A 23,664-nucleotide genomic window follows, 5' to 3' on the forward strand; every position below is an offset into this window, starting at 1 on the left:
CCGGCAGCCAGAGATCCCCGGGCCTCATCTACAGAAACGCCAAAAAATCCAACACGTCCAACGAGGAGTTCAAACTCCTGCTTCTCAAGAAGGGGAGCCGCTCGGACTCGAGCTACCGCATGTCGGCCGCCGAGATCCTGAAGAGCCCCATTTCGCCCAAGCCCCCCGGGGAGGTGGGGGCCGACCCCCCGCCGGCGGGCGACGACCCCTCCCAGGGGTCGCCCGTCACGGACGCGGCCTCTCCCTTCCCCCCGTGCTCCCCGAGGGTCAACGCGGAGGGATTCGCCTCCAAGGCCTTCGCCGGGTCGGCCTCGTCGAGGGTCGGCCGTTCCAGGGCACCCCCCGCAGCCAGCAGCAGCCGATACGGCGTCCGCTGCAGGCTGTACAGCACCCCCATGCAGGCCATCTCGGAGGGAGAGACCGAGAACTCCGACGGCAGCCCCCACGACGACAGGTCCTCCAAGAGCCCGACATAGGCCGCGGACCTGCCCGGGGGTCGTCGAGAGCAGCGTCTCCTAAACCGTAGAAGCCCCCGCTCTCCCCCACGCTCTTTAGCTTCGTGTCGGGTTGTCCCCGCTTCGTCCCCGCCGGTGGCGACTTCACAGGTGTCCGTCTAGTTTTCCGAGGAGACCCCCTTCAGAGCTCCGCTGGAGGCGGGAAAGACGCTCTCTCGCCGCTAGCGCTTCCCTCGGCTGAAGTGAAACGACTCTTAAGGATCGGTATTTTTCTACGCTAAAATGAACTGAAACTAAATTTAGAACAAATGGAGTAAAAACACATGTAAATACCATATTTTTGATACCAGTTTGTAAATAGAAATGGGAGAGAAAAGCAGACGCCTGGCCAATTATCGAGTGCGTACAAACTGTTTATAGGAGACACAATAAAGGGTAATCTGTATTCTGTGAATACCATTTTCATAACAGACCGCAAACTTAAGTAGACATCCACCGACACTGCTTTCAGAAGAATAATTGAGGCTCAAATCTGAATTTCAAACTGTGGAAAGAAGGAAAAACCGAACATCGCTGCTTGAAACGCAGAGGTGAATCTAAATCTTTTCAATCTTTACCTGATATTTTTCTGGCAAACTTCAACACCAAATATACCAGTAGCCAGCGTAGCTGTGATTTGCCCTGCGGGAACTGTCCAGGATCCATCAAGCGGGCCATCGATAGTATTTATTGAGCGCCCACGGCGTGCAGAGCACTGAACTAAGCGCTTGGGAGAATCCACTACAGTTAGTGTAGACGCGGTCTCTGCCCTCAGAGTTTATAATCTAGCGGGGGAGACAGACCTTAAATAAAGTATAGATGAAGAGCACAGACTGAATTGCAGCATGACTTCAATATTTTTGTTTAATGAAGAAAAAAAGACTATCATTCTCTACACAAAGCCCTAAGAAGCAGCATCTGACAATATCCTTTACCCCTTATTTACCGTGGATTGCTTTAAAAGAGAATGGATAGGAGAATTAGTTACTTTTGGGGGGTCCTATCTTATATTAGGCTACTGGAGTATGCACAGTCCTAATCGAATGACTTTAAACTCTTGGAACCCGTTAGAAGATTAGTTCCAGTCCTTAAACTAACAGAATAAATAAATCGTAAGCATGCAGTGGGGGCCGTGGATCCAACAGTAAATATCTGCGATGAGTTTTCAGTGAAGCTTTCTCTCTGTGCTGATGAAATTCATGCTACCTAAATATTATTAGCAGAAATGACACTGTGAAAACTGTAGCTGGGGAAGTAGGTATGTATATGCATATTATTTATAGTCTTCGTTAAGCTGGGGATGGGCACACTGGTTCACCAATGCTTTTGACTGGTTTTCTTACTAGAACTGCTTGGCGCGGGGGCAGGGAGGGGCAAGGAGAGGGGAAAGGAAGCGGGTCAGAGTCGCTGCTCCGATAAATACGAAGGCAGGGAAACAAACGCTGAATTACTTGAAATCACTTGAATTTTCTCATCTTAAAACCGAAAGGAAACGCCGTTATGCGTTCAGATCTGCCAACGGCGTCACGCCGCTCATTCATTCGATCGTACTTATTGAGCGCTTACTGTGTGCAGGGCGCTGTACTAAGCGCTCGTGTGAATGCAGAGGCCAGATGTGAGATAGTTGGTCCCAATGCAAGCGGCGATGATTACTAAAAATCTGCTTTGGAACGCGAGAAGGTTCGGTGCCGAGGATGGATTGTGGAGGAGGAGGAGGCCTGCGGTGAGGCGTGATCGGATTAGGGGAGAGAAGGAACGTACTTCAGGCGTCAAGGAGCCAAAAAAGGAGCTTGTTTCAAGTATAAATAGATGGTAGTAGGGCAAGTGGGAGGTGTGAAAGGGGTTTTTATTGCTTTGGGGTTTTTTCAAGCAACGCGTAAGGCAGAGAACTTTGGAACGGAAGGCGAGTAACGATTTTGCGAGGAATGGGCTTTTCACATTTTTAATGGGATGGACAGAAGCAATTCAGGGAGAAAATCGGAATGTCGTCTTGGAAGGAAAGAAAAAAATTCACTCGATCTACTGTTCACTATCAAAATGTGATGGAGAGTTGCTCGCTCTCCTTGCATGTAGGATGAACGGGCAAAGAATAGTCAGGTTGAGAGTGTGGGTTTGGGGGAAGGGGAATGAACTGGCATAGTGGCGTGAAAATCTCTTTTTGGAAAAGCCTTTATCAGAAGAGAAACTGGACTGGAGAACGTGCCAGTTAAGAAAACTGACACCACATTGAGGAAATAAATCATTTAGCTGGATGTTTGGAAAAGCACACAGGTGGCCCAGATGAAACTGAGGTTTTGGGACAAATTCGATAGGTTGACGTGATCAGCCATCGCAGTCATCCAAGGGCCCTTTTTTATACTGTTTCTAACAGTGGTAAATTCACAGCATGGTGGTTTTGCTTTAAGAAGCGTGTAACGCGTGCTCTAAAATTATTCTAAATCATAAAGAGAAAACACGTGACTCGACTTGAATGAAATGGCACCTTTTTATTACCAACATAAATTTAATTTGATAAAAGCTCCATATATATTTTAAGACAACCACATTGACCCGAAATGTGAGGCAATGAAATCCTTCTAAATGTAATGATCACAGAACTTACACTTAGAACATAGTTTTACTTATTTTGTTTAAAGTAAAAGTCTATGACAAAGGTTCTCTATTTTCTATTTAGTAGATTTAAAGGGGAAAAAAAAACCCAAATAGAGATGGATTGTAAATCCACTATGGAAAAGAATGTTCAGAATTTAAATATGTTGCTGGGCGGTGGGGCGGGGGGAGGAGAGGGGGATTAAAAAAGTAAGATATCTTTAATGATCTAAAGTCTACGTGGTTTTAAAGCACTCGAGATTGAGATTTAGGACTAAGGTTATCAATACTACTAATGTTGAGGCAGGGTACATACATTAGGGAATCTGAGATGCATCATTTCCAGCTTTCGTTCTGTTTGCACTGACGTTTTGAAAATGATTTTTGAAATTTATGCAACTCTTTCTAGGTTCTGCGCTGGGGAAGAAAAATACACACACACACACACACACACCTTACTTTTGATTCTGCATTGTGATTTTTCTTTTTTTTTTGGCTGAGGATGGGACACGGAATAGTTATAGCAAATAAAGCATACCTTATGTTTGCTTTTGCCAAAGGTCAGTTGATGGGGTGTATTTGCTGCAATAGTGGCAGATTTAGAGAAGTAGGTTACGACTCAAAGATTAAAAAAATTAAGAAGGTTACAGTGTAACTATTTCGGTACTCAAACCAGTTCATGCTGGCAGAAAAGACAATGGTTTATGGACTTGCATCCATTTTGTATTTTTGTAATATTTGTAAATATGAACTTTTTAAATTGTTGCAGAGATGGTTTCTTTTGTAAAATGTTTTCAAAGTTTACATTCAATCCAAGCCTTTGTATATTTTAGAGCTGTGCAACACTTTAAGTCTTGTATTTATTTTTAGTAAAAACGGTGACAGTTTCATTGTGAACCCCTCTCAAAAACGTGTCAGAAAAGTTTGATTACCTAGAAAGTGTGTATAGAAACTGCAAATAAACGTGACTGCAATTAAATAAACACCTTTCCTCTTCACTGTCCTGCTGCAACCCTTAATGGGGAATTTTGCCAAGAGGTCCAAGAACTCAAAAGTTAAAGGTGAAACTGTAACATTTATTCTCCAGGATCCTGATTTATCATTGACTCTTCTGCTTCACAAAAGGTCATCATTATAAACCTCATCATCATCAAGTAGTATTTATACTTGTCAGATATTGGGAATTCATTGCCCTTTCCCTATGCTTAATGTATCATGTTCTCATTTTGCCCACTTCCTACCCCTTGTTACCAAGGTCTGGGATTCCCTTCTCCATCCCTGATCCCAAATCCGCCGCACCTCAACCCTCATCTATAAAATGGGGATTAAGATTGTGAGCCCCATGTGGGACAACTTGATCACCTTGTATTCCCCCCAGCGCTTAGAACAGTGCTTGGCACATAGTAAGTGCTTAACAAATACCATCATCATTATTACTATTATGATTATATATATGATTATTATGATTATGATTCTCCTGGCCTCAGTTCCCTCATCTGTAAAATGGGGATTAAGACTGGGAGCCTGGCGTGGGGCAACCTGATGACCCTGTATCCATCCCAGCACTTTGAGCAGTGCTTGGCACATAATACCCACTTAACAAATAATAATAATAATAATAATGGCATTTATTAAGCGCTTACTATATGCAAAGCACTGTTCTAAGCACCGGGGAGGTTACAGGGTGATCAGGTTGTCCCACAGGGTGCTCACAGTCTTAATCCTCATTTTACAGATGAGGGAACTGAGGCACAGAGAAGTTAAGTAACTTGACCAAAATCACACAGCTGACAATTGTCAGAGCTGGAATTTGAACCCGTGACCTCTGACCCCAAAGCTCGTGCTCTTTCCACTGAGCCATGCTGCTTCTGAACTCTGTCATCACGATTACTATAATTGTTCTCCGGGCCTCAGTTCCCTCATCTGTACAATGGGAATGAAGCCTGGGAGCCCCATGTGGGGAAACCTGAATGACTTTGTATCCCCACCAGCGCTCAGAACAGTGCTGGGCAAGTACCAGCAGTGGGGAAAGCAGCGTGGCTCAGTGGAAAGAGCCGGGGCTTTGGAGTCAGAGGTCACGGGTTCAAATCCCAACTCTGCTAATTGTCAGCTGTGTGACTTTAGGCAAGTCACTTCACTTCTCTGTGCCTGAGTTCCCTCATCTATAAAATGGGGATGAAGACTGTGAGCCCCACATGGGACAATCTGATCACCGTGTATCCTCCCCAGCGCTTTGTACATAGTAAGTGCTTAATAAATGCCGTTATTATAGAGAAGCGGCTTGGCCAAGTGGAAAGAGCCGGGGCTTTGGAGTCAGGGGTCATGGGTTCAAATCTCCACTCCGCCAATTGTTAGCTGTGTGACTTTGGGCAAGTCACTTAACTTCTCTGTGCCTCAGTTCCCTCATCTATAAAATGGGGATGAAGACTGTGAGCCCCACATGGGACAATCTGACCACCGTGTATCCTCCCCAGCGCTTTGTACATAGTAAGTGCTTAACAGATGCCATTATTATAGAGAAGCGGCGTGGCTCAGTGGAAAGAGCGCGGGCTTTGGAGCCAGATGTGATGGGTTCAAATCCCAACTCTGTCAATTGTCAGCTGTGTGACTTTGGGCAAGTCACTTAATCTGTGCCTCAGTTTGTTACCTCATCTGTAAAATGGCGATGAAGACTGTGAGCCCCCCGTGGGACAACCTGATCACCTTATAACCTCCCCAGTGCCTACAACAGCATCCCCCCCATCTCCCTCTCCATCCCCCCATCTTACCACCTTCCTCTCCCCACAGCACCTGTATATATGTATATTCGTTTGTTCATATTTATTACTCTATTTATTTATTTATTTTACTTGTACATATTTATTCTATTTATTTTATTTTGTTAATATGTTTTGTTTTGTTGTCTGTCTCCCCCTTCTAGACTGTGAGCCCGCTGTTGGGTAGGGACCGTCTCCATATGTTGCCAACTTGTACTTCCCAAGCGCTTAGTCCAGTGCTCTGCACACAGTAAGCGCTCAATAAATACGATTGAATGAATGAATGAATGAACAAATGCCATTATTATAGAGAAGCAGCGTGGCTCAGTGGAAAGAACACGGACTTTGGAGTCAGAGGTCATGGGTTCAAATCCCAACTCTGCCCATCGTCAGTTGTGTGACTTTGGGCAAGTCCCTTAATCTGGGCCTCAGTTCCCTCATCTGTAAAATGGGGATGAAGACTGTGAGCCCCACATGGGACAATCTGATCACCTTGTAACCTCCCCAGCGCTTAGTACAGCATCCCCCACCCCGTCCTACCTCCTTCCCCTCCCCACAGCACCTGTATATATGTACGTATTTATTAGTCTATTTATTTATTTTACTTATACATATTTCTTCTACTTATTTCATTTTGTCTATTTCTATATTATATTTATTATTATATTATATATTATAATATTATTTCTATTTATTTTTATTTTTGTGTCATCCTCGACTCCGCTCTCTCGTTCACACCTCACATCCAAGCCGTCACCAAAACCTGCCGGTCTCAGCTCCGCAACATTGCCAAGATCCGTCCTTTCCTCTCCATCCATACCGCTACCCTGCTCGTTCAAGCTCTCATCCTATCCCGTCTGGACTACTGCACCAGCCTTCTCTCTGATCTCCCATCCTCGTGTCTCTCTCCACTTCAATCCATACTTCATGCTGCTGCCCGGATTATCTTTGTCCAGAAACGCTCTGGGCATATTACTCCCCTCCTCAAAAATCTCCAGTGGCTACCAATCAATCTGCGCATCAGGCAGAAACTCCTCACCCTGGGCTTCAAGGCTGTCCATCCCCTCGCCCCCTCCTTCCTCACCTCCCTTCTCTCCTTCTCCAGCCCAGCCCGCACCCTCCGCTCCTCTGCCACTAATCTCCTCACCAGGCCTCGTTTTCGCCTGTCCCACCATGGACCCCCAGCCCATGTCCTCCCCCAGGCCTGGAATGCCCCCAATCCCTCTGCCCATCCACCAAGCTCGCTCTCTTCCTCCCTTCAAGGCCCTACTGAGAGCTCACCTCCTCCAGGAGGCCTTTCCAGACTGAGCCCCTTCCTTCCTCTCCCCCTCGTCCCTCTCTCCATCCCCCGCATCTTACCTCCTTCCCTTCCCCACAGCACCTGTATCTATGTTTGTACATATTCATTACTCTATTCATTTATTTATTTTACTTGTACCTATCTATTCTATTTATTTTATTTTGTTAGTGTGTTTGGTTTTGTTCCCCGTCTCCCCCTTCTAGACTGTGAGCCCACTGTTGGGTAGGGACCATCTCTATATGCTGCCAGCTTGTACTTCCCAAGCGCTTAGTACAGTGCTCTGCGCACAGCAGGTGCTCAATAAATACGATTGATTGATTGATTTAATGTTGGGTAGGGACCGCCTCTATATGTTGCCAACTTGTACTTCCCAAGCGCTTAGCACGGTGCTCTGCGCACAGTAAGCACTCAATCAATAGGTCTGAATGAACGGCAGCCCCCATCGCCTCAGGGCGCGTCGGGCCCCGGAGGCCCGTTTGCCCCGGACGCCACTGCGCAGCCGCAGAAACGGAAAAGAGTTGGCGGCGCACGTCGCCTCTTCCGTTTCAACGCCATATTCCGGCCCCACCCGCCTCCGCCAACGGAAAGCCCGCTCCTCCGCGGCCCGGACTGCCAGGGCCGGGGCCCAACGGCGGCGACAGCGGCGTCGCCGTGGCCGCCATGTCCGGGGCTGAGGGGAGGATGGCCTCGCCGCCCTTCCCTCGCCGTTCCTTCGACCTCCGCGCCCCGGCCAAGCCTGAGGGAAAAACGCTCCGCCACCGTTCGCAACGGCCCAGCAGAAACGGTAGGCTAAGGCCCGCCCCCCGCCCGGCGCCGCCGCGCCTCATTGGCCGGTCGTCGGAGGGGGGGCGGGCCCGCCGGCGCTGATTGGCTGGAGCGGCTGCCGATCTTTCCTCCCTCCCTTCTCGAGTCCAAGAAGCGCGCGGCGATGGAGGAGCAACAGCGCTCGCGGGACGGGGGGGCGGTGGTGCGCATGCGCAGTTTTGGCGTCGGCGTTGCCGCCGTTTTCCCGCCGTTTTGGGGCTGAGGGGACGGGCCTCCTCCGCCCCCGGCCCAGCATGGCCGCCAACGGGGCCTTCCCTCAGGGGCCGTTGTTCCCGCCCTCCCCGGGAGGAAGATGTCGAGAGCAGAAATGGCGGCCTGTGGCCGTCCCCCGCCTCAACCTCTGAGCCCGGGAGGGGAGCCAGCCCTGTTGGCAGCCGTTGACCCCATGTTGGCCCCATGGAGGGCCTTGCCCTAACCAGGGCTGGGGCAGTAACAGCCCATCAGTGGAACTTAACAATAATAATAATGATGGTATTTGTTAAGCGCATACTATGTGCAAAGCACTGTTCTAAGCCCTATTGGGAGATACGAGGTGATCAGGTTTTCCCACGTGGGACTCACAGTCTTAATCCCCATTTTGCAGATGAGGGAACTGAGGGCCAGAGAAGTGAAGTGACTAGCCCAGAGTCACACAGCTGACAAGTGGCAGAGCCGGGATTAGAACCCACCACCTCTGACTCCCAAGCCCGGGCTCTTTCCGCTAAATCACATAATAATAACAATAATTCTGTTGTCCACTAGCGGACTTGACATGACTGACCACATTTTGTGTATGCTGACCGTAGCCCTCCATTTGTGCAGGCCGAGAGAACAAGTCTGCAACAGATGCCTTCAAGGCCATCAAGGAACACCCATTCCTATTAACGAGAATTTACCTCCCCATTAACGAGAATTTACAGACCTATCTTTGCAAGGCCATAGGGCAAATAACAACATCATCAATCGTATTTATTGAGCGCTTACTGTGTGCAGAGCACTGTACTAAGCACTTGGGAAGTACAAGTTGGCAACATATAGAGACGGTCCCTACCCAACAGTGGGCTCACAGTCTAGAAGGGGGAGACAGAGAACAAAACCAAACATACTAACAAAATAAAATAAATAGAATAGATATGTACAAGTAAAATAAATAGAGTAATAAATATGTACAAACATATATACATATATACAGGTGCTGTGGGGAAGGGAAGGAGGTAAGATGGGGGGGATGGAGAGGGGGACGAGGGGGAGAAGTGAAGTGACTAGCCCAAAGTCCCACAGCTGACAAGTGGCAGAGCCGGGATTAGAACCCACCACCTCTGACTCCCAAGCCCGGGCTCTTTCCACTAAATCACATAATAATAACAATAATTCAGTCGCGTTCATCGAGCGCTTACTCGTATTCAGAGCGCTGTACTAAGTGCTTGGGAAGTACAAGTTGGCAGCATATGGAGACGGTCCCTACCCGACAACGGGCCCGCAGTCTAGAAGGGGGGAGACGGACGAAAAAACAAAGCATGTAGACAGGTGTCAAAATCGTCAGAATAAATAGAATATATTATTATTAATGTGGTCCCTGTTGAGTGCTTCCCATGGGCCACCATTGTTGGAAGCACTGAGGTAAATATAGGTTAACCAGGTTGGACCAGGCCCTGTCCCGCATGGGGCCACATAATAATAATAATAATGATGGCATTTATTAAGCGCTTACTGTGTGCAAAGCACTGTTCTAAGCGCTGGAATGATGTCATTTGTGAAGTGCTTACTATGTGCAAAGCACTGTTTTAGCACTGGGGAGGATACAAGGTGATCAGGTTGCCCCACGTGGGGCTCACAGTCTTAATCCCATTTTACAGATGAAGGAATTGAGGCACAGAGAAGTGAAGTGACTTGCCCAAAGTCACACAGCAGACAAGTGGTGGGGCCGGGATTGGAACCTATGACCTCTGACTCCCAAGCCTGTGCTCTTGCCACATGGTTTCAATCCCCGGTTTACAGATGAGAGAACTGTGCTAAACGTTGGGGTGGATACAAGTTAGGTTGGACTCCAAGTGGGTAGTTTAGTGCTCTGCACACAGTAAGCGCTCAATAAATACAATTGAATGAGTGAATGACACAGTCCCTGTCCCATATAATAATAATAATGGTATTTGTTAAGCACTTACTATGTGCAAAGGACTGTTCTAAGCGCTACAAGGTGATCAGGTTGTCCCACGTGGGGCTCACAGAGTTTATCCCCATTTTACAGATAACGGGCACGGAGAAGTTAAGTGACTTTCCCAAGGTCACACAGCAGACATGTGGCGGAGCCAGGATTAGAACCCATGACCTCTGACGTCCAAGCCCAGCATATTGGGTGAGCACGTTCAATCCCCGTTTTACAGATGAGGTGACCGAGGCCCAGAGAAGTGACACGACGTGCCCAGGGTCACCCGGCAGATATAAGGCGAAGCCGGGAGTAGAACCCAGGTGCTTCTGAGTCCCAGGCCCGTGCTCCAGCGACTGATCAATGGAAAGACCCTGGGGTTTGGAGTCAGAGGTCATGGGTTCAAATCCCGGTTCCACCAATTGTCAGCTGTGTGACTTTGGGCAAGTCACTTCATTTCTCTGGGCCTCAATTACCTCATCTGTAAAATGGGGATTAAAATTGTGAACCCCCGTGGGACAACCTGATCACCTTGTAACCTCCCTAGCGCTTAGAACAGTGCTTGGCACATAGTAAGCATGTAATGAATTCCGTCATTATTATTATTATTATCATCATCATATTATTATTATATTATGATTATTATTATCATTACCTGCAGAGCACTGTACTAAGCACTTGGAAGTCTACGATACAGTAAAACTGGGAGACACATTGGCTGCCCACAGAGAGCTTTGGGAAGAACGACCCAGGCCAATCAATCATATTTATTCAGCCCTTACTGTGTGCAGAACACTGAACTAAGCGCTTGGTAGAGTAATAATAATAATAACGATGGTATCTGTTAAGCGCTTACTATGTGCCAAGCACTGTTCTAAGCGCTGGACAACATAACAGGGTTACACATATTCCCTGTCTGCAAGGAGCTTTGGCAAGAATGACACAGGACAATCCTATTTATTGAGTGCTTACTGTGTGCAGAGCACTGTACTAAGTGTGGGAGGCACAGTGTGGCCTAGTAGAGGGAGCCCGGCCCTGGGAGTCGGGATCTGGGTTCTTATCCTGGCTCTGCCACTTGTCTGCTGTGTGACTTCGAGCAAGTCACTTCACTTCTCTGTGCCTCAGTTTTCGTATTCTCCCCCATTCATTCAATCGTCTTTATTAAGCGCTCACTGTGTGCAGAGCACTGTACTAAGTGCTTGGGAAAGTACGAAACAATAAAGAGTGACAATCCCTGCCCACAACAAGCTCAGAGACTTAGTCGTTGAGCCCCATGTGGGACAGGGAATGTGTGCAACGTAATTAACTTGTATTTAACCCAGGGCTTAGAACAGTGTTTAACAAAAACTAAGTGCTTATTAAATACCTTAATAATAATAATAATAATAATAATAATAATAAAGCGCTTGGGAAAGTACAATATAACAGATGGTAGACACTTTAATGGTATTTGCTAAGCACTTTGTGTAAAGCGCTGGGATAGATCCAAATAAGTCAGGTTGGACACAGTTCCTGTCTCATGTTGAAGTCGCATTCTAAGTAGGAAGGAGAACAGGTATTGAATCATCAGCATCACTGGTAATAATAATAATAATGATGGCATTTATTAAGCGCTTACTATGTGCAAAGCACTGTTCTAAGCGCTGGGGAGGTTACAAGGTGATCAGGTTGTCCCACGGGGGGCTCACAGTCTTGATCCCCATTTGACGGATGAGGTAACTGAGGCATAGAGAAGGGAAGTGACTTACCCAAAGTCACACAGCTGACAATTGGCGGAGCCGGAATTTGAACCCATGACCTCTGACTCCAAAGCCCGGGCTCCTTACCATTGAGCCACGCTGCTTCTCTAATTGGTACTTATTGAGCACTTACTGTGTGCAGAGCACTGACCTAAGCACCTAAGAGAGTTGGGGCAACAGAGTTGACAGATGTTTCCTGCCCACACTGAACTTCATCTTAGAGGGGGAGACAGATATTAACATAATTTATAATATTAATTTGAGGAAACAGAGGCACAGAGAAGTTAAGGGACTTGCCCGAGGACACCCAGCAGACAAGTGGCAGAGTGAGGATTAGAACCCAGGTCTTCTTCACTCCCAGGCCCGTGTTTTTTCCAGCAGGCCATGCTGCTTCCAGTTTAGAGAACTGGCTTGGGTGTGTTTCACTGTGATATTAAAGTCTGTCTCCCCTTCTAGACTGTAAGCTTATTATGGGCAGGGAACATGTCTGCTAATTTAGCCGAATTGTACTCTCCCAAGTGCTTAGTGCAGTGATCTGCACATAGTAAGTGCTCAATAAATACCATTCACTGATTGATAAGAATAGTAATACTATGAAATGAAAGGCATCAAGAATCCTAGGAGCGTTTTAAGTCTGGGGTAGGCTACGATGATTTCAAAAATCGTAGACTAAAATCCAAATGGAGCAGAAAGATCTAATCAGAGTATAATTTTCTCCATTTACAATTCAGGGGACCAAATATGCTAAATGTCCAAAAAAGTGAACAGCCGAGATTCCATGAATTCTTAGTTGGATAGACAGATTAAAGTGGATTGAATTACAGAGCAATTCTATTTTGAAGTAATCATAATAATAATTTGGGTATTCAGCATTTACTAAATGGCAAGCACTTTTCTAAGCACTGAAGTAGATACAAGGAAATCAGGTTGGACACAGTCCCTGCCCACATGGGGCTCACAGTCAAAGTTGGAGAGAGAAAAGGTACTGATTCCCCATTTTATAGATGAGGAGACTGAGGCACAGAGAAGTTAAGTGACTTGCCCATGGTCACGCAGCAGACAGGTGGCAGAGTCAGAATTGGAACCCACATCCTCCGTCTCACTAGGCCATGCTACTTCAATACCTGGGAAATCATAAATATCTTGATGGAAGGGCGAGAGTTGTTTGTGTCAGCGGAATTGCAGGCGATCAATCCATTGAGCGATTTACTGGATAATGAAACCTTATTGGAAAGCAAGCAGGGATATAATGGAAGAGTTCAGTTTTGCAGTTTTTGGCAGATTAACTCTGTAATCGTGGAGAGGATGCTAGGGAGAATTGGTCGAATTGATCCTCACCAGTTGGTGTATGTGTAAAGCATACCATATTTACAGTCAGAACTAGATACCATATTTTATAGAATGTTCCATTTTATCAACAGTCACTATTGAAATTCATTTCTTGGAAGATGTCATTTCCTTTAAGTTAGCATGATATTGAAGACAAAAGAAAAATCAGCTTTTAGAGTTATATTTTAGACTCTTTGGAGTTGCTTATCATAAATTAGTCAAGTTCATTATCCCCCTCTCCCTGGTGCACTAGAAGAAGCCACTTAAGAAACTGGAGGGTACATTTTAAATTCACTTTCTCTTTGCTTGTTCTTAGAGTACATTACTGTGAATGTTGAGGACGAAGTAGAAGCTGTGATAATAGAAAATTCCGAAAATGAGGATTTGGAGAACGGTCTTTCTGCTTCAGGCATGTTAGCCATAGAACCCAATTCCCAAGGCAGCGGTAATAACCACCATTATATCTCCCAACTTTCATATGGTAATTATGCTGATTTTTTTCTTTTCTTACATCGGGGAATATGTGACTAGGTCAACACTTCATTTCATTTTGAGATAATAATAATGGAATTTTGTTTAGTGCTTACTATGTGTCAGTTCAGTCCATTTCCTGCAAATTGATTTTATTTTTAGGTGCTAATTTGTTTCAGGACCAACTTCAGATGCCGTCACGTTCTTTACCTTGCATTTATATATTTTTTTCCTTAATGCATTGCCCTCATTGCTTATTAATGCCCTATTCTTATTCTTTTTACTCCTGTTAGACCAGTTCAGAGAATCAAAAGACTGGGAAGAACCTAGTTCACCCTCTTTGCCTCCAGGCAACGTCTCAACAGTTTAGACATACAGGCACCTTTTTGGTAAATTTTTTTACAGGACCTCTAGGGTAGATTTAGCATTCTCCCTCAGTAACCTATTCCGGTGTTTAACAAACCTCAAAAACAAGAAAGTTCTTCCTCTTATCTCACATCAGTCTCTCCTGTTGGAGCTACAGACTGGTTACTTCTTTGTTTCTATTCAGTAGAAATGAGGGGTAGCTGTTTCATATTCCTAAAATAACCGCTTTTGAAAGCAGTTCAGGCTTGGGATTCTAAATATAGAGGACTGTTACAAGCTCTTAAGAAAAATAATTCACAGTGATTGAGACAGTGTCTTGCATTTTGGTCATTTTGCTATTCACGAATGCTTTGTTTTTAATTTGCAGTTTTAGTCATTTCTGCATATTACTTCAGCTTCTTAGTCAAAGCTACTTTTTAAATGAAATTTGTTAAATGCCTACTATATGCCAGGCATTAAGCGCTGGGGTAACTACAAGGTAATTGGGTTGGACCCAGTCCCAGTTCCACATAGGGCTCACAGTCTTAATCCCCATTTTACAGCTGAGGTAAGTGAGGCACAGAGAAGTCAAATGATTGCCCAGGCCCATCCTCTTTCCACTAGACCATGCTGCTCAATATTTTGAATCATAATCATAATAGGAACTATTAGGGCTTGGTTCCCCCCCCCCCCCGCCCCCCGCCATTTTGGTTCAACTGGAATTTTAAAATAATGATTTAATTCAATTGGAGGTTGGCCTGAGACTTGTTTTCATTTTGTTTTGACTCCCCAGTTGTAGCTAGAAAATGTCTAATAAGTTTTGTCTCCTACTGCAGGTTTCAGGAAGTGAAGGTTTGCCTGTCGTAAGTGACCAAGGGGTCTCAAATCCCTCAGCGGGGCAGAGGGACGCTGGGGAAATGGAGTTTATCTTCTTGCATAAAAGACACAGGCTTGCTTCTTCCCAGGGAAACAGCACTGTGAGTATTAAAACAATGCTTCTTCTCATTTTTCTAATGTATTATTTTATCCCTTTACCCTACTAAAACATATTTTTGTGTATATGTATATGTAATGGTTATTATTATTATTATGGCATTTGTTAAACACTTACTATATGTCAAGCACTGTTCTAAGCCTTGAGGTAGATACAAATTAATTAGGTTGGACACAGTTCCTGTCCCACAAGGGGCTCACAGTCAAAGTAGAGGATTATGAGTATATATACACACGTAAAAAAATTGGTATTCATCATGCAATGCTTAAACCAGTTGGAAAGGATTGAATTACCTACGAAAATAGTAGATATTTTAACACCAACAGTTTTTTGACAGACCAGGCCTCATAATTTAGCCAGTTACTAATTTCGTAATGAAAAATATTTAATTGGATCCCGTGTTGAATTATTCAATATGGTTTGTTTCCAAATAAGTCGTATGGCTCTAAGCTTACACGTGGCAGGAGGTAATTTTCAGTTTCACAAAATGCTTTAGCAACAACAAAAAATGCTACTTTCAATCCAGTTGTAAATTAAGGGTAGGGTGTCACCAGTACTTATTTTAACCTACAGATTTGCCCTACTGGAACAATCCATTGGGGGGGAAAAAGTCACCTCCACAAACAAGTGTAGACACACACTACTGTCCCCTGCTTCCATGAGGGCTACTTTCCCCAGCGTCCTCCGCCTAAAACCCGGCCTCCCGTCCAGCCAACAGCAGAACTTTTCATAGCCCCAACATGGAGAGCTTTGGTTAGAGGAGAGATCACTGTTTGTACATGTTTAATTACTCTATTTATTTATTTTACCTGTACATATTTATTCTATTTATTTTATTTTGTTAATCTGTTTTGTTTTGTTGTCTGTCTCCCCCTTCTAGACTGTGAGCCCACAATACGGTAGTCACATTTCCTCCCCAGAATTAGCTTACAGCCAGTGTAGAGTGGGAAATATATTAATATTGAGCGCTTAGTACAGTGCTTTGCACACAGTAAGCGCTCCATAAATACTCAGTATTTTGAATCCTAATCGTAACAGGAACTATGAGGGTTTGGTTCTTTCCCCCCTGTTTTGGTTCAACTGGAATTTTAAAATAATGATTTAATTCAATTGGAGGTTGGCCTGAGACTTGTTTTCATCTTAAGTGCCTAGTACAGTGCTCTGCACACAGTAAGCGCTCAATAAATGCGATTGAATGAATAAATACGGTCGAATTAAATACTGAGCCATTGTGCCAGTCAATCAGAAGTATTTAGTAAGTGCTTGCTATGCACAGAACATTGTACTGTGTACTTGGGAGAGTATCGTGTAACAGAGTTGCGATTGAATGAATAAATATGATCGAATTAAATACCAAGCCATTGTGCCAGTCAATCAGGAGTATTTAGTATTTATTACTCTATTTATTCTATTTATTTTATTTTGTTAATATGTTTTGTTCTCTGTCTCCCCCTTCTAGACTGTGAGCCCGCTGTTGGATAGGGACCGTCTCTATATGTTGCCAACTTGGACTTCCCAAGCGCTTAGTACAGTGCTCTGCACACAGTAAGCGCTCAATAAATACGATTGATTGAATGAATGAATGAGTTTAGTAAGTGCTTGCTACGCACAGAATAATAATAATAATGATGGCATTTATTAAGCGCTTACTATGTGCAAAGCACTGTACTAAGCACTGGGGAATTTACAAGGTGATCAGGTTGTCCCACGTGGGGCTCACAGTCTTCATCCCCATTTTACAAATGGAACTGAGGCCCAGAGAAGTGAAATGACTTGCCCAAGGTCACACAGCTGACAAGCGGTGGAGCGGGATTCGAGCCCCAGACCTCTGACTCCAAAGCCTGGGCTCTTGCCACTGAACCACACTGCTTCTCTATACTGTACTATACTATAGTGTAATATACTATATACTATCCTATTCCCAAGCGCTTAGTACAGTGCTCTACACACAGTAAGCGCTCCATAAATACGACTGACAGAACATTGTACTGTGTACTTGGGAGAGTACAGTGTAGCGGAGTTGGTAGACACATTTCCTGCCCACAACGAACTTAGAGGAGGAAAATCAGATATCAATACTGAGGCTTTGTTATCAATCAATAAATGGTGTTTATTGAGTGCTTGCTGTGTACTGAGCACTGTATTAAGCACTTGGGAGAGGGGGGCCCAGAAATTCCAGGGCAGGGAATTGGGAGAGGAAGATGTTTTTTAGTGGGGGGGGGGTTATCCATTTTTGCAAATAAAATCAACCAGCTTTCAGAGATCAGTAAAATTCTGCAGATATTCAGTAAGGGGCACAAAGACGAGCGCTCAATAAATACCATTGACTGACTGACTGAATGAATGAATGTCATTTACAGTTTGTCTCCACAAGGTGGCGCTGTTGCACCGCAGCTGAAACCGGTGGCTTTGTTGTCGATATTAAATTGAATGTTAGATCACACTCGGGTTCCGCCCCATTAATCAATAAATTAATCAGTGGTATTATTGAGCACTTACTATATGCAAAGCACTGTTCTGAGCACTTAAGTGAAATGAACTCTTTCAGGAGATTTTGTATTATCTTGAAGCCCTATCACTCAGACCTGTCACTATTATTTTTTTTTTTTGCCATAATTGAAATGGTTATCATTGAAAAAAACATTTTTATGGTATTTATTAAGAGCTCACTATTTATAATATAATAATAATAATGATAGCATTTATTAAGTACCTACTATGTGCAAGGCACTGTTCTGAGCGTTGGGGAGGTTACAAGGTGATCAGGTTGTCCCACATTTTCATTCATTCATTCAGTCGTATTTATTGAGCGCTTACTGTGTGCAGAGCACTGTACTAAGCGCTTAGGAAGTACAAGTCGGCAACATATAGAGATGGTCCCTACCCAACAGTGGGCTCACAGTCTAGAAGGGGGAGACAGAGAACAAAACAAAACATATTAACACAATAAAATAAATAGAATAAATATGTACAAATAAAATAACTGAATAAATCGAGTAATAAATACGTACAAACATATATACATATATACAGGTGCTGTGGGGAGGGGAAGGAGGTAAGGCGGGGGGATGGGGAGGGGAGGAGGGGGAGAGGAAGGAGGGGGCTCAGTGTGGGAAGGCCTCCTGGAGGAGGTGAGCTCTCAGTAGGGCCTTGAAGGGAGGAAGAGAGCCAGCTTGGTGGATGTGGGGAGGGACGGCATTCCAGGCCAGTGGGAGGACGTGGGCCGGGGGTCGATGGTGGGACAGGCAAGAACGAGGTACGGTGAGGAGATTAGCGGCGGAGGAGCGGAGGGTGCGGGCTGGTCTGTAGAAGGAGAGAAGGGGGGCTCACAGTCTTCATCCCCATTTTACAGATGAGGTAACTGAGGCACAGAGAAGTGAAGTGACTTGCCCAAAGTCACACAGCTGATAATTGGCAGAGCCGGGATTTGAACCCATGACCTCTGACTCCAAAGCCCGTGCTCTTTCCACTGAGCCACGCGGCTTCTCTAAGCTGCTTCTCTAAGTTTTAGTAGAGAAGCAGCGTGGCTCTGGTGGAAAGAGCACAGGCTTTGGGAGTCAGAGGTCATGCGTTCAAATCCCGGCTCCAACTGCTTGTCAGCTATGTGACTTTGGGCAAGTCACTTCACTTCTCTGTGCCTCAGTTCCCTCATCTGTAAAATGGGGATTAAGACTGTGAGCCCCACGTGGGACAACCTGAACGTCCGTATCCTCCCCAGCTCTTAGAACAGTGCTTTGCACATAGTAAGCGCTTAACAAATGTCATTATTATTATTATTATCATAGTACGTCATTTTTTATGGTATTTAAGTGCTTACTATGTGTCAAACTATATGTTGCCAACTTGTACTTCCCAAGCGCTTAGTACAGTGCTCTGCACACAGTAAGCGCTCAATAAATACGATTGAATGAATAAATGAAACTTAAGCACACTGGGGTAGGTACAAGTGAATTAGGTCGGACACAGTCTCTGTCCCTCATGGGGCTCACACTCTAAGTAGAAGGAAGAACGGGTATTTTATCCCCATTTTACAGTTGAGGAAACTAAGGTACAGAGAAGTTAAGTGACTTACCCAAGGACAAGAAATTGGCAGAGCTGGAATTAGAACACAGGTCCTCCAACTCCCAGGCCCCGTGCTCTTTCCTCACTGCTTCTCCATGATTCAGAGGCCTCCCAGAAAGGTCGTTTCTGTTCCAGATGTGGTCGTGTTCTTGAGATACCTTAAAAAGAGAGAACTTCTTTCCTTCCTGTAGAATTTCTTGCAACTTTTTTCCCAAATTATGATTTGAGTGAATACGGAAGAGACTGGAAAACCTGCGTCACCAATGTCAATGCTATGATTCGCTGTTTGTGCTGCGAAACCAAAATACGGACAGTAAGTGACTTTTGAGTTTAAATCATTGCTCACTATTATTCATGTGGTAGGAAATGCATCTCTCACAATCATAATAATAATAATCGTGGTATTTGTTCATTCAGTCATATTTATTAAGTGCTTACTGTTTGCAGAGCATTGTACTGAGCGCTTGGAACGTACAATTTGGCAACAAATAGAGACAATCCCTACCCAACAATGGGCTCACGGTCTAGAAGGGGGCTCCCAGGCTTGTGCCAGGCATTGTACTAAGCGCTGAGGTGGTTACAAGCTTACTGGGTTCGACACAGTCCCTGTCCCACAGTCTCATGAGGTAACTGAGGCACAGAGAACTCAAGTGACTTGCCCAGGGTCACACAGCAGACAAGTGTAGATCCGAGATTAGAACCCATGACCTTCCGTCTCCCAGGCCCGTTCTCTATCCATTATGCCATGCTGCTTCTCCGTGGATTTCAGTGGAAGCACTTAGAGAAGAATGGCAGGATGCAGCTCTCCAGCTCCAAAATAAAAATATTCCGAAGCCAAGATCAAACCTCACAGAAGAGTAGCCATGATTGATCAGTGTTGGTAGACTATCAGTCCCAGCCCTGATAATTACATAACACAAGAAGTGTCCCTTTTGATCATGGCTGTGTCATCACCTGTAGGACCAGGATGTTATTGGAAACGTTTTAGTGATATTTCCCGTTTAAAACCCTTCCTCCAACATTGAAAATGTTGCTCTTCTGGCATTTTATGAAAGAGCCTGTAGTTCAGTTATCAAGAAGGGAAGGGGTGGGATGCATCCCGGCTTCAGGCCTTGCCTGTCAACTCATTCCGGCCAGACCCGAGAAACAGTTGTGTGGGAGAAAGTGAAGCAAAGCTGACATGCTTTACTATTAGGAGGGTGGGCAGACCCAGTGGGAGCCATAGAGAATAATGATAATAATAATAACAATAGTAATGATAACTGTGGCATTTTTTAAGCATCTACTATGTGCCAAGCTCTGTACAAAGCACTGGGTAGATGTAGTCCATGCAGATCGGGGACAGTCCTGTCCATATGGTCTAAGGAGGCGAGAGAATAGATAGTGAATCCCCATTTTTACAAATGAGGACATGGAGACCCAGAGACATCAAGTGACTTGCCCATCAAGTGATAAACAGCAGGCAAGTAGCCAGGACGGGAACTGCATCCGACCTGACTGATTTGTACCTACCCCAGCGCTTAGAACAGTGCTTGACACATAGTGAGCGCTTAATAAAATTTTTTTAAAAAGTGGCAAAGCCTTGGATTAGAACCCGGGTCCTCCAACTCTCAGGTCTGTGCTCTTTCCGCTAGGCCTCTCTGCTTCTCTAGTGGGCTGTGACTGCCCCTAGAATCCTGTCCTGTCACCCCAGACAGTAGAGTCGTTTTCAGCTCCACCATAAGCATTGCCTTGTACTAAATGCTGGCATTTATTGCTCTATTTATTTTACTTGTACATGTTTACTATTCTATTTATTTTATTAATGATGTGTATATAGCTATAATTATATTTATTCCAATGGTTTTGACACCTGTCTACTTGTTTTGTTGTTTGTCTCCCCCTTCTAGACTGTGAGCCCATTGTTGGGTAGGGGCCGTCTCTATATGTTGCCAACTTGTACTTCCCAAGTGCTTAGTACAGTGCTCTGCACACAGTAAGCGCTCAATAAATATGATTGAATGAATGAATAAATGAATGAGATAGAACCAAATCACAAGACACATCCTCTTCCCATAAGGAGCTTGCGCTCTAAAAGGGGCAACAAGATGTATTATCGAATATGCAGATATCCATAAATCCATAAATCAGTGACAAGTACGTGAATATAAGAGGCGACCGAAGGGCTGATGAGAATCAGGGCGCTTCTGGGTTCGGGCTTTTTGCGACCACCCATCTCTGCCTCGCGGATCTGCCTTGGTTCCTTCCGGCTTTGTCCCCCAACTCCTTCAGGCACAATTTTTCGGCCCCCAGGACGGAAGGACAAACAAATGTCACTCCCCCGCCCCCACCCCCTCCGGGATCACGCGTCACAGAGCTTCCTCTAACCCCGGCTTTTTGCTGCAGGGGAAAGGCGAGGGCAAAAATAAAGTCGCCCGCACCCCGGATCCGACGATATGTGTGGACCTGAGTTACAGCGAGGAAGATGAAGTCACTTCTCAGTCGGCCTCGAAGACGACCACCTCGGCCAAAGCCACGCCTCGAAACGTGGCCTGGGACGGTAACGCCTTCCCGGAAGTGTTTCAGCCGCCTCCATCCAACAAAATGCAGTCGTTGGAACCCATGGGTGAGATTCAGCTGTTCCAGAACATTAGTCGCAGCTCATCGACTGATTGAAATCCCAGGGCTTCATTCAGAAAGAATCGTTCCGCTCCGCTCCTCTCTTCTCTCCTCATTCATTCATTCAGTTGTATTTACTGAACGCTTATTGTGTGCAGAGCCCTGTTCTAAGCGCTTGGGAGAATACAGTAGAACATTAAACGGACACATTCCCTGCCCACAACAAATTTACATTCTACAGTCCCTTCCCCTCTCCTCTCCTCCCACCTTCTGTACTGTCCCCTTGCTACTAGGAAGCTGTGTCACAGTGTGATGACCTGATCGCAAGCCGCACGGTAGCCCAGAAACCGATCAGGTTGGACATAGTCCTTGGCCCTCATGGACCTCCCAGCCAAAATCCCCGTTTTACAGATGAGGAAACTGAGCCCCAGAGAGGTGAAGTGACTTGTCCAAGGTCACGCAGGATTAAAACCCAGGTCCTTCGGACTCCCAGGCGCTTGTTCTATCCAGTAGGCCACGCTGCGTGTCTGTTTGTGGTGTATTTTGTTTTTCCTCATTAGATTTCCTCCAAGACAACTGTCCATCCTTCGATCTCACGGAAACTGGGTACGATTGGAAAGCCTGCATGGCCGCCATCAACAGTACAATTCGTAGCCTCCGACATGACCGCAAGAAGGCCACAACCGGATTCAGAAGGAAAGTTGTACTTACCGCCAGTAACGACAAGAGCCCTCCCCGGAGCCCTTCCTTGGGAAAACCGCAGGAGAAGGACCCCATTCGCCTCATGGACTAAAACACTTTTTGTTTGGTTGTCCACACCGCCTAACTCTGGTTCGTGCCAAATATTTCTACCCAACGGAAAGGGTAGGGACCAGTCAGGTGGGTCAACCTTAGGGGCACAGCCTGAGGTCATTCTAAAACCAAAGCCAGGCCGCAAGCCAGAGCCCCCCTTCGCCATGAGCAGGGCAGCTCAGGTTCATCCGAAAGGTGAAACACTGGAGTATCTTTGGGGTGATTTCTGGCCATTCATTTTGGGGAGCACCTCTTAGCATTCAGATCAGGGACGGTCTTCTCCTCGCCTCGAGGCTGGAGGGCGAGGGTGACCTATGAGAAAGGGGAAAGGTTTAGCGGGAACCCAGCGAGGGTTTCTCAGTCGAGACCTGGATTCTGCCTCTCTGTTAGAAGCAAACCACACAGCCAAGAGTTGAGATTATGACCCACATCAACTATGACTCGATGCCGGATTTTGTTTTTTAAAGCCGCATCATCGCTCTGCTTGGTTTTTCTCTCTTACAACCTTAGAGATACCTAGGCTTGAAGGGCAGGGCCTCTTTTTATTGACTATTACAGTGCCTTACAACTCAGGCATTCAATTCAAGTACTTCTTTGAGAAATACCTTTTATCATTTAAAAAGTGCTGATGAAATGCAGATTTTTTTTCATCTACACTAGAATCAAGTGAAGGAAAAGTCTTTCTGGAAAATATTTTGTTTCTCTCCATTTAATTTTAAGAGTTTTTCAGGGAGGCAAGGAAAGGTCTGAGTTCTTACCTTTTTTTCAGGATTATAGTTCAGATCTCTGGGCTATTGCAATCTTTTTCTGTAGGATGTTGTTAGTTAAGTGCATGTTAAAAGTTGAAAAGACAGAAACCTTAATGAGGAGAAATTTGGATATTCTTTAAGAGAAACTTTGTTTTTTAACAAAGCCAGAATGGCTGATGAATTGAAACCCAAGAGAAAATTTCCCCTTTTTTTTCCCCTCCCAGTTTAATCCTAATTTAGACTTCCCACATTTGTCCCCACAACACAAACATGATTTCGTCAGGAATTAAAGTGATATGTCTGGTTGTAAGTGGCCATATCCAAACTGGTGCTTGTCCTCTGTGTGACCTTGGACAAGTCATTCATTCAATCGTATTTATTGAGCGCTTACTGTCAGGGGTCAGACAGGCCCCCCTAAAAACCGTACCCACAGCGGTCTGAAGAAAGCAAAAAGCAAGGATGCTTGTAACGTCCTTCCGCTTGCCCTTCACTTCCC

The 23,664-nt window shown here is 45.3% G+C and overlaps 3 protein-coding genes across 3 annotated transcripts in view; all 3 read left to right on the forward strand.

The window, feature by feature from the left end:
* The window catches only part of NHS (NHS actin remodeling regulator), a 232,402-nt gene extending 228,336 nt beyond the window's left edge, over positions 1 to 4,066 (forward strand). Inside the window, 1 exon segment of the mRNA XM_038757120.1 lies at positions 2 to 4,066. Within this exon segment, the coding sequence (XP_038613048.1) occupies positions 2 to 476 (475 nt within the window). The 3' untranslated portion in view covers positions 477 to 4,066.
* Positions 2,140 to 19,337, forward strand: LOC119937565. The gene is made up of 7 exons (XM_038757121.1): positions 2,140 to 2,217; positions 2,365 to 2,600; positions 3,585 to 3,643; positions 7,591 to 7,923; positions 13,474 to 13,638; positions 14,817 to 14,950; positions 19,221 to 19,337. Exons 1-7 carry the CDS (start codon positions 2,140 to 2,142, stop codon positions 19,254 to 19,256), a joined length of 1,041 nt encoding a protein of 346 aa, XP_038613049.1. The 3' UTR covers positions 19,257 to 19,337.
* Positions 19,304 to 22,590, forward strand: LOC119937566. The gene is made up of 3 exons (XM_038757122.1): positions 19,304 to 19,342; positions 21,301 to 21,634; positions 22,188 to 22,590. The coding sequence occupies exons 1-3, from the start codon at positions 19,304 to 19,306 to the stop codon at positions 22,418 to 22,420; spliced, it is 606 nt and encodes a 201-aa protein (XP_038613050.1). The 3' UTR covers positions 22,421 to 22,590.
* The last annotated feature ends 1,074 nt before the right edge of the window (positions 22,591 to 23,664 follow it).

This window comes from Tachyglossus aculeatus, chromosome 15, assembly GCF_015852505.1.
Source record: "Tachyglossus aculeatus isolate mTacAcu1 chromosome 15, mTacAcu1.pri, whole genome shotgun sequence".
Lineage (NCBI taxonomy): Eukaryota > Metazoa > Chordata > Mammalia > Monotremata > Tachyglossidae > Tachyglossus > Tachyglossus aculeatus.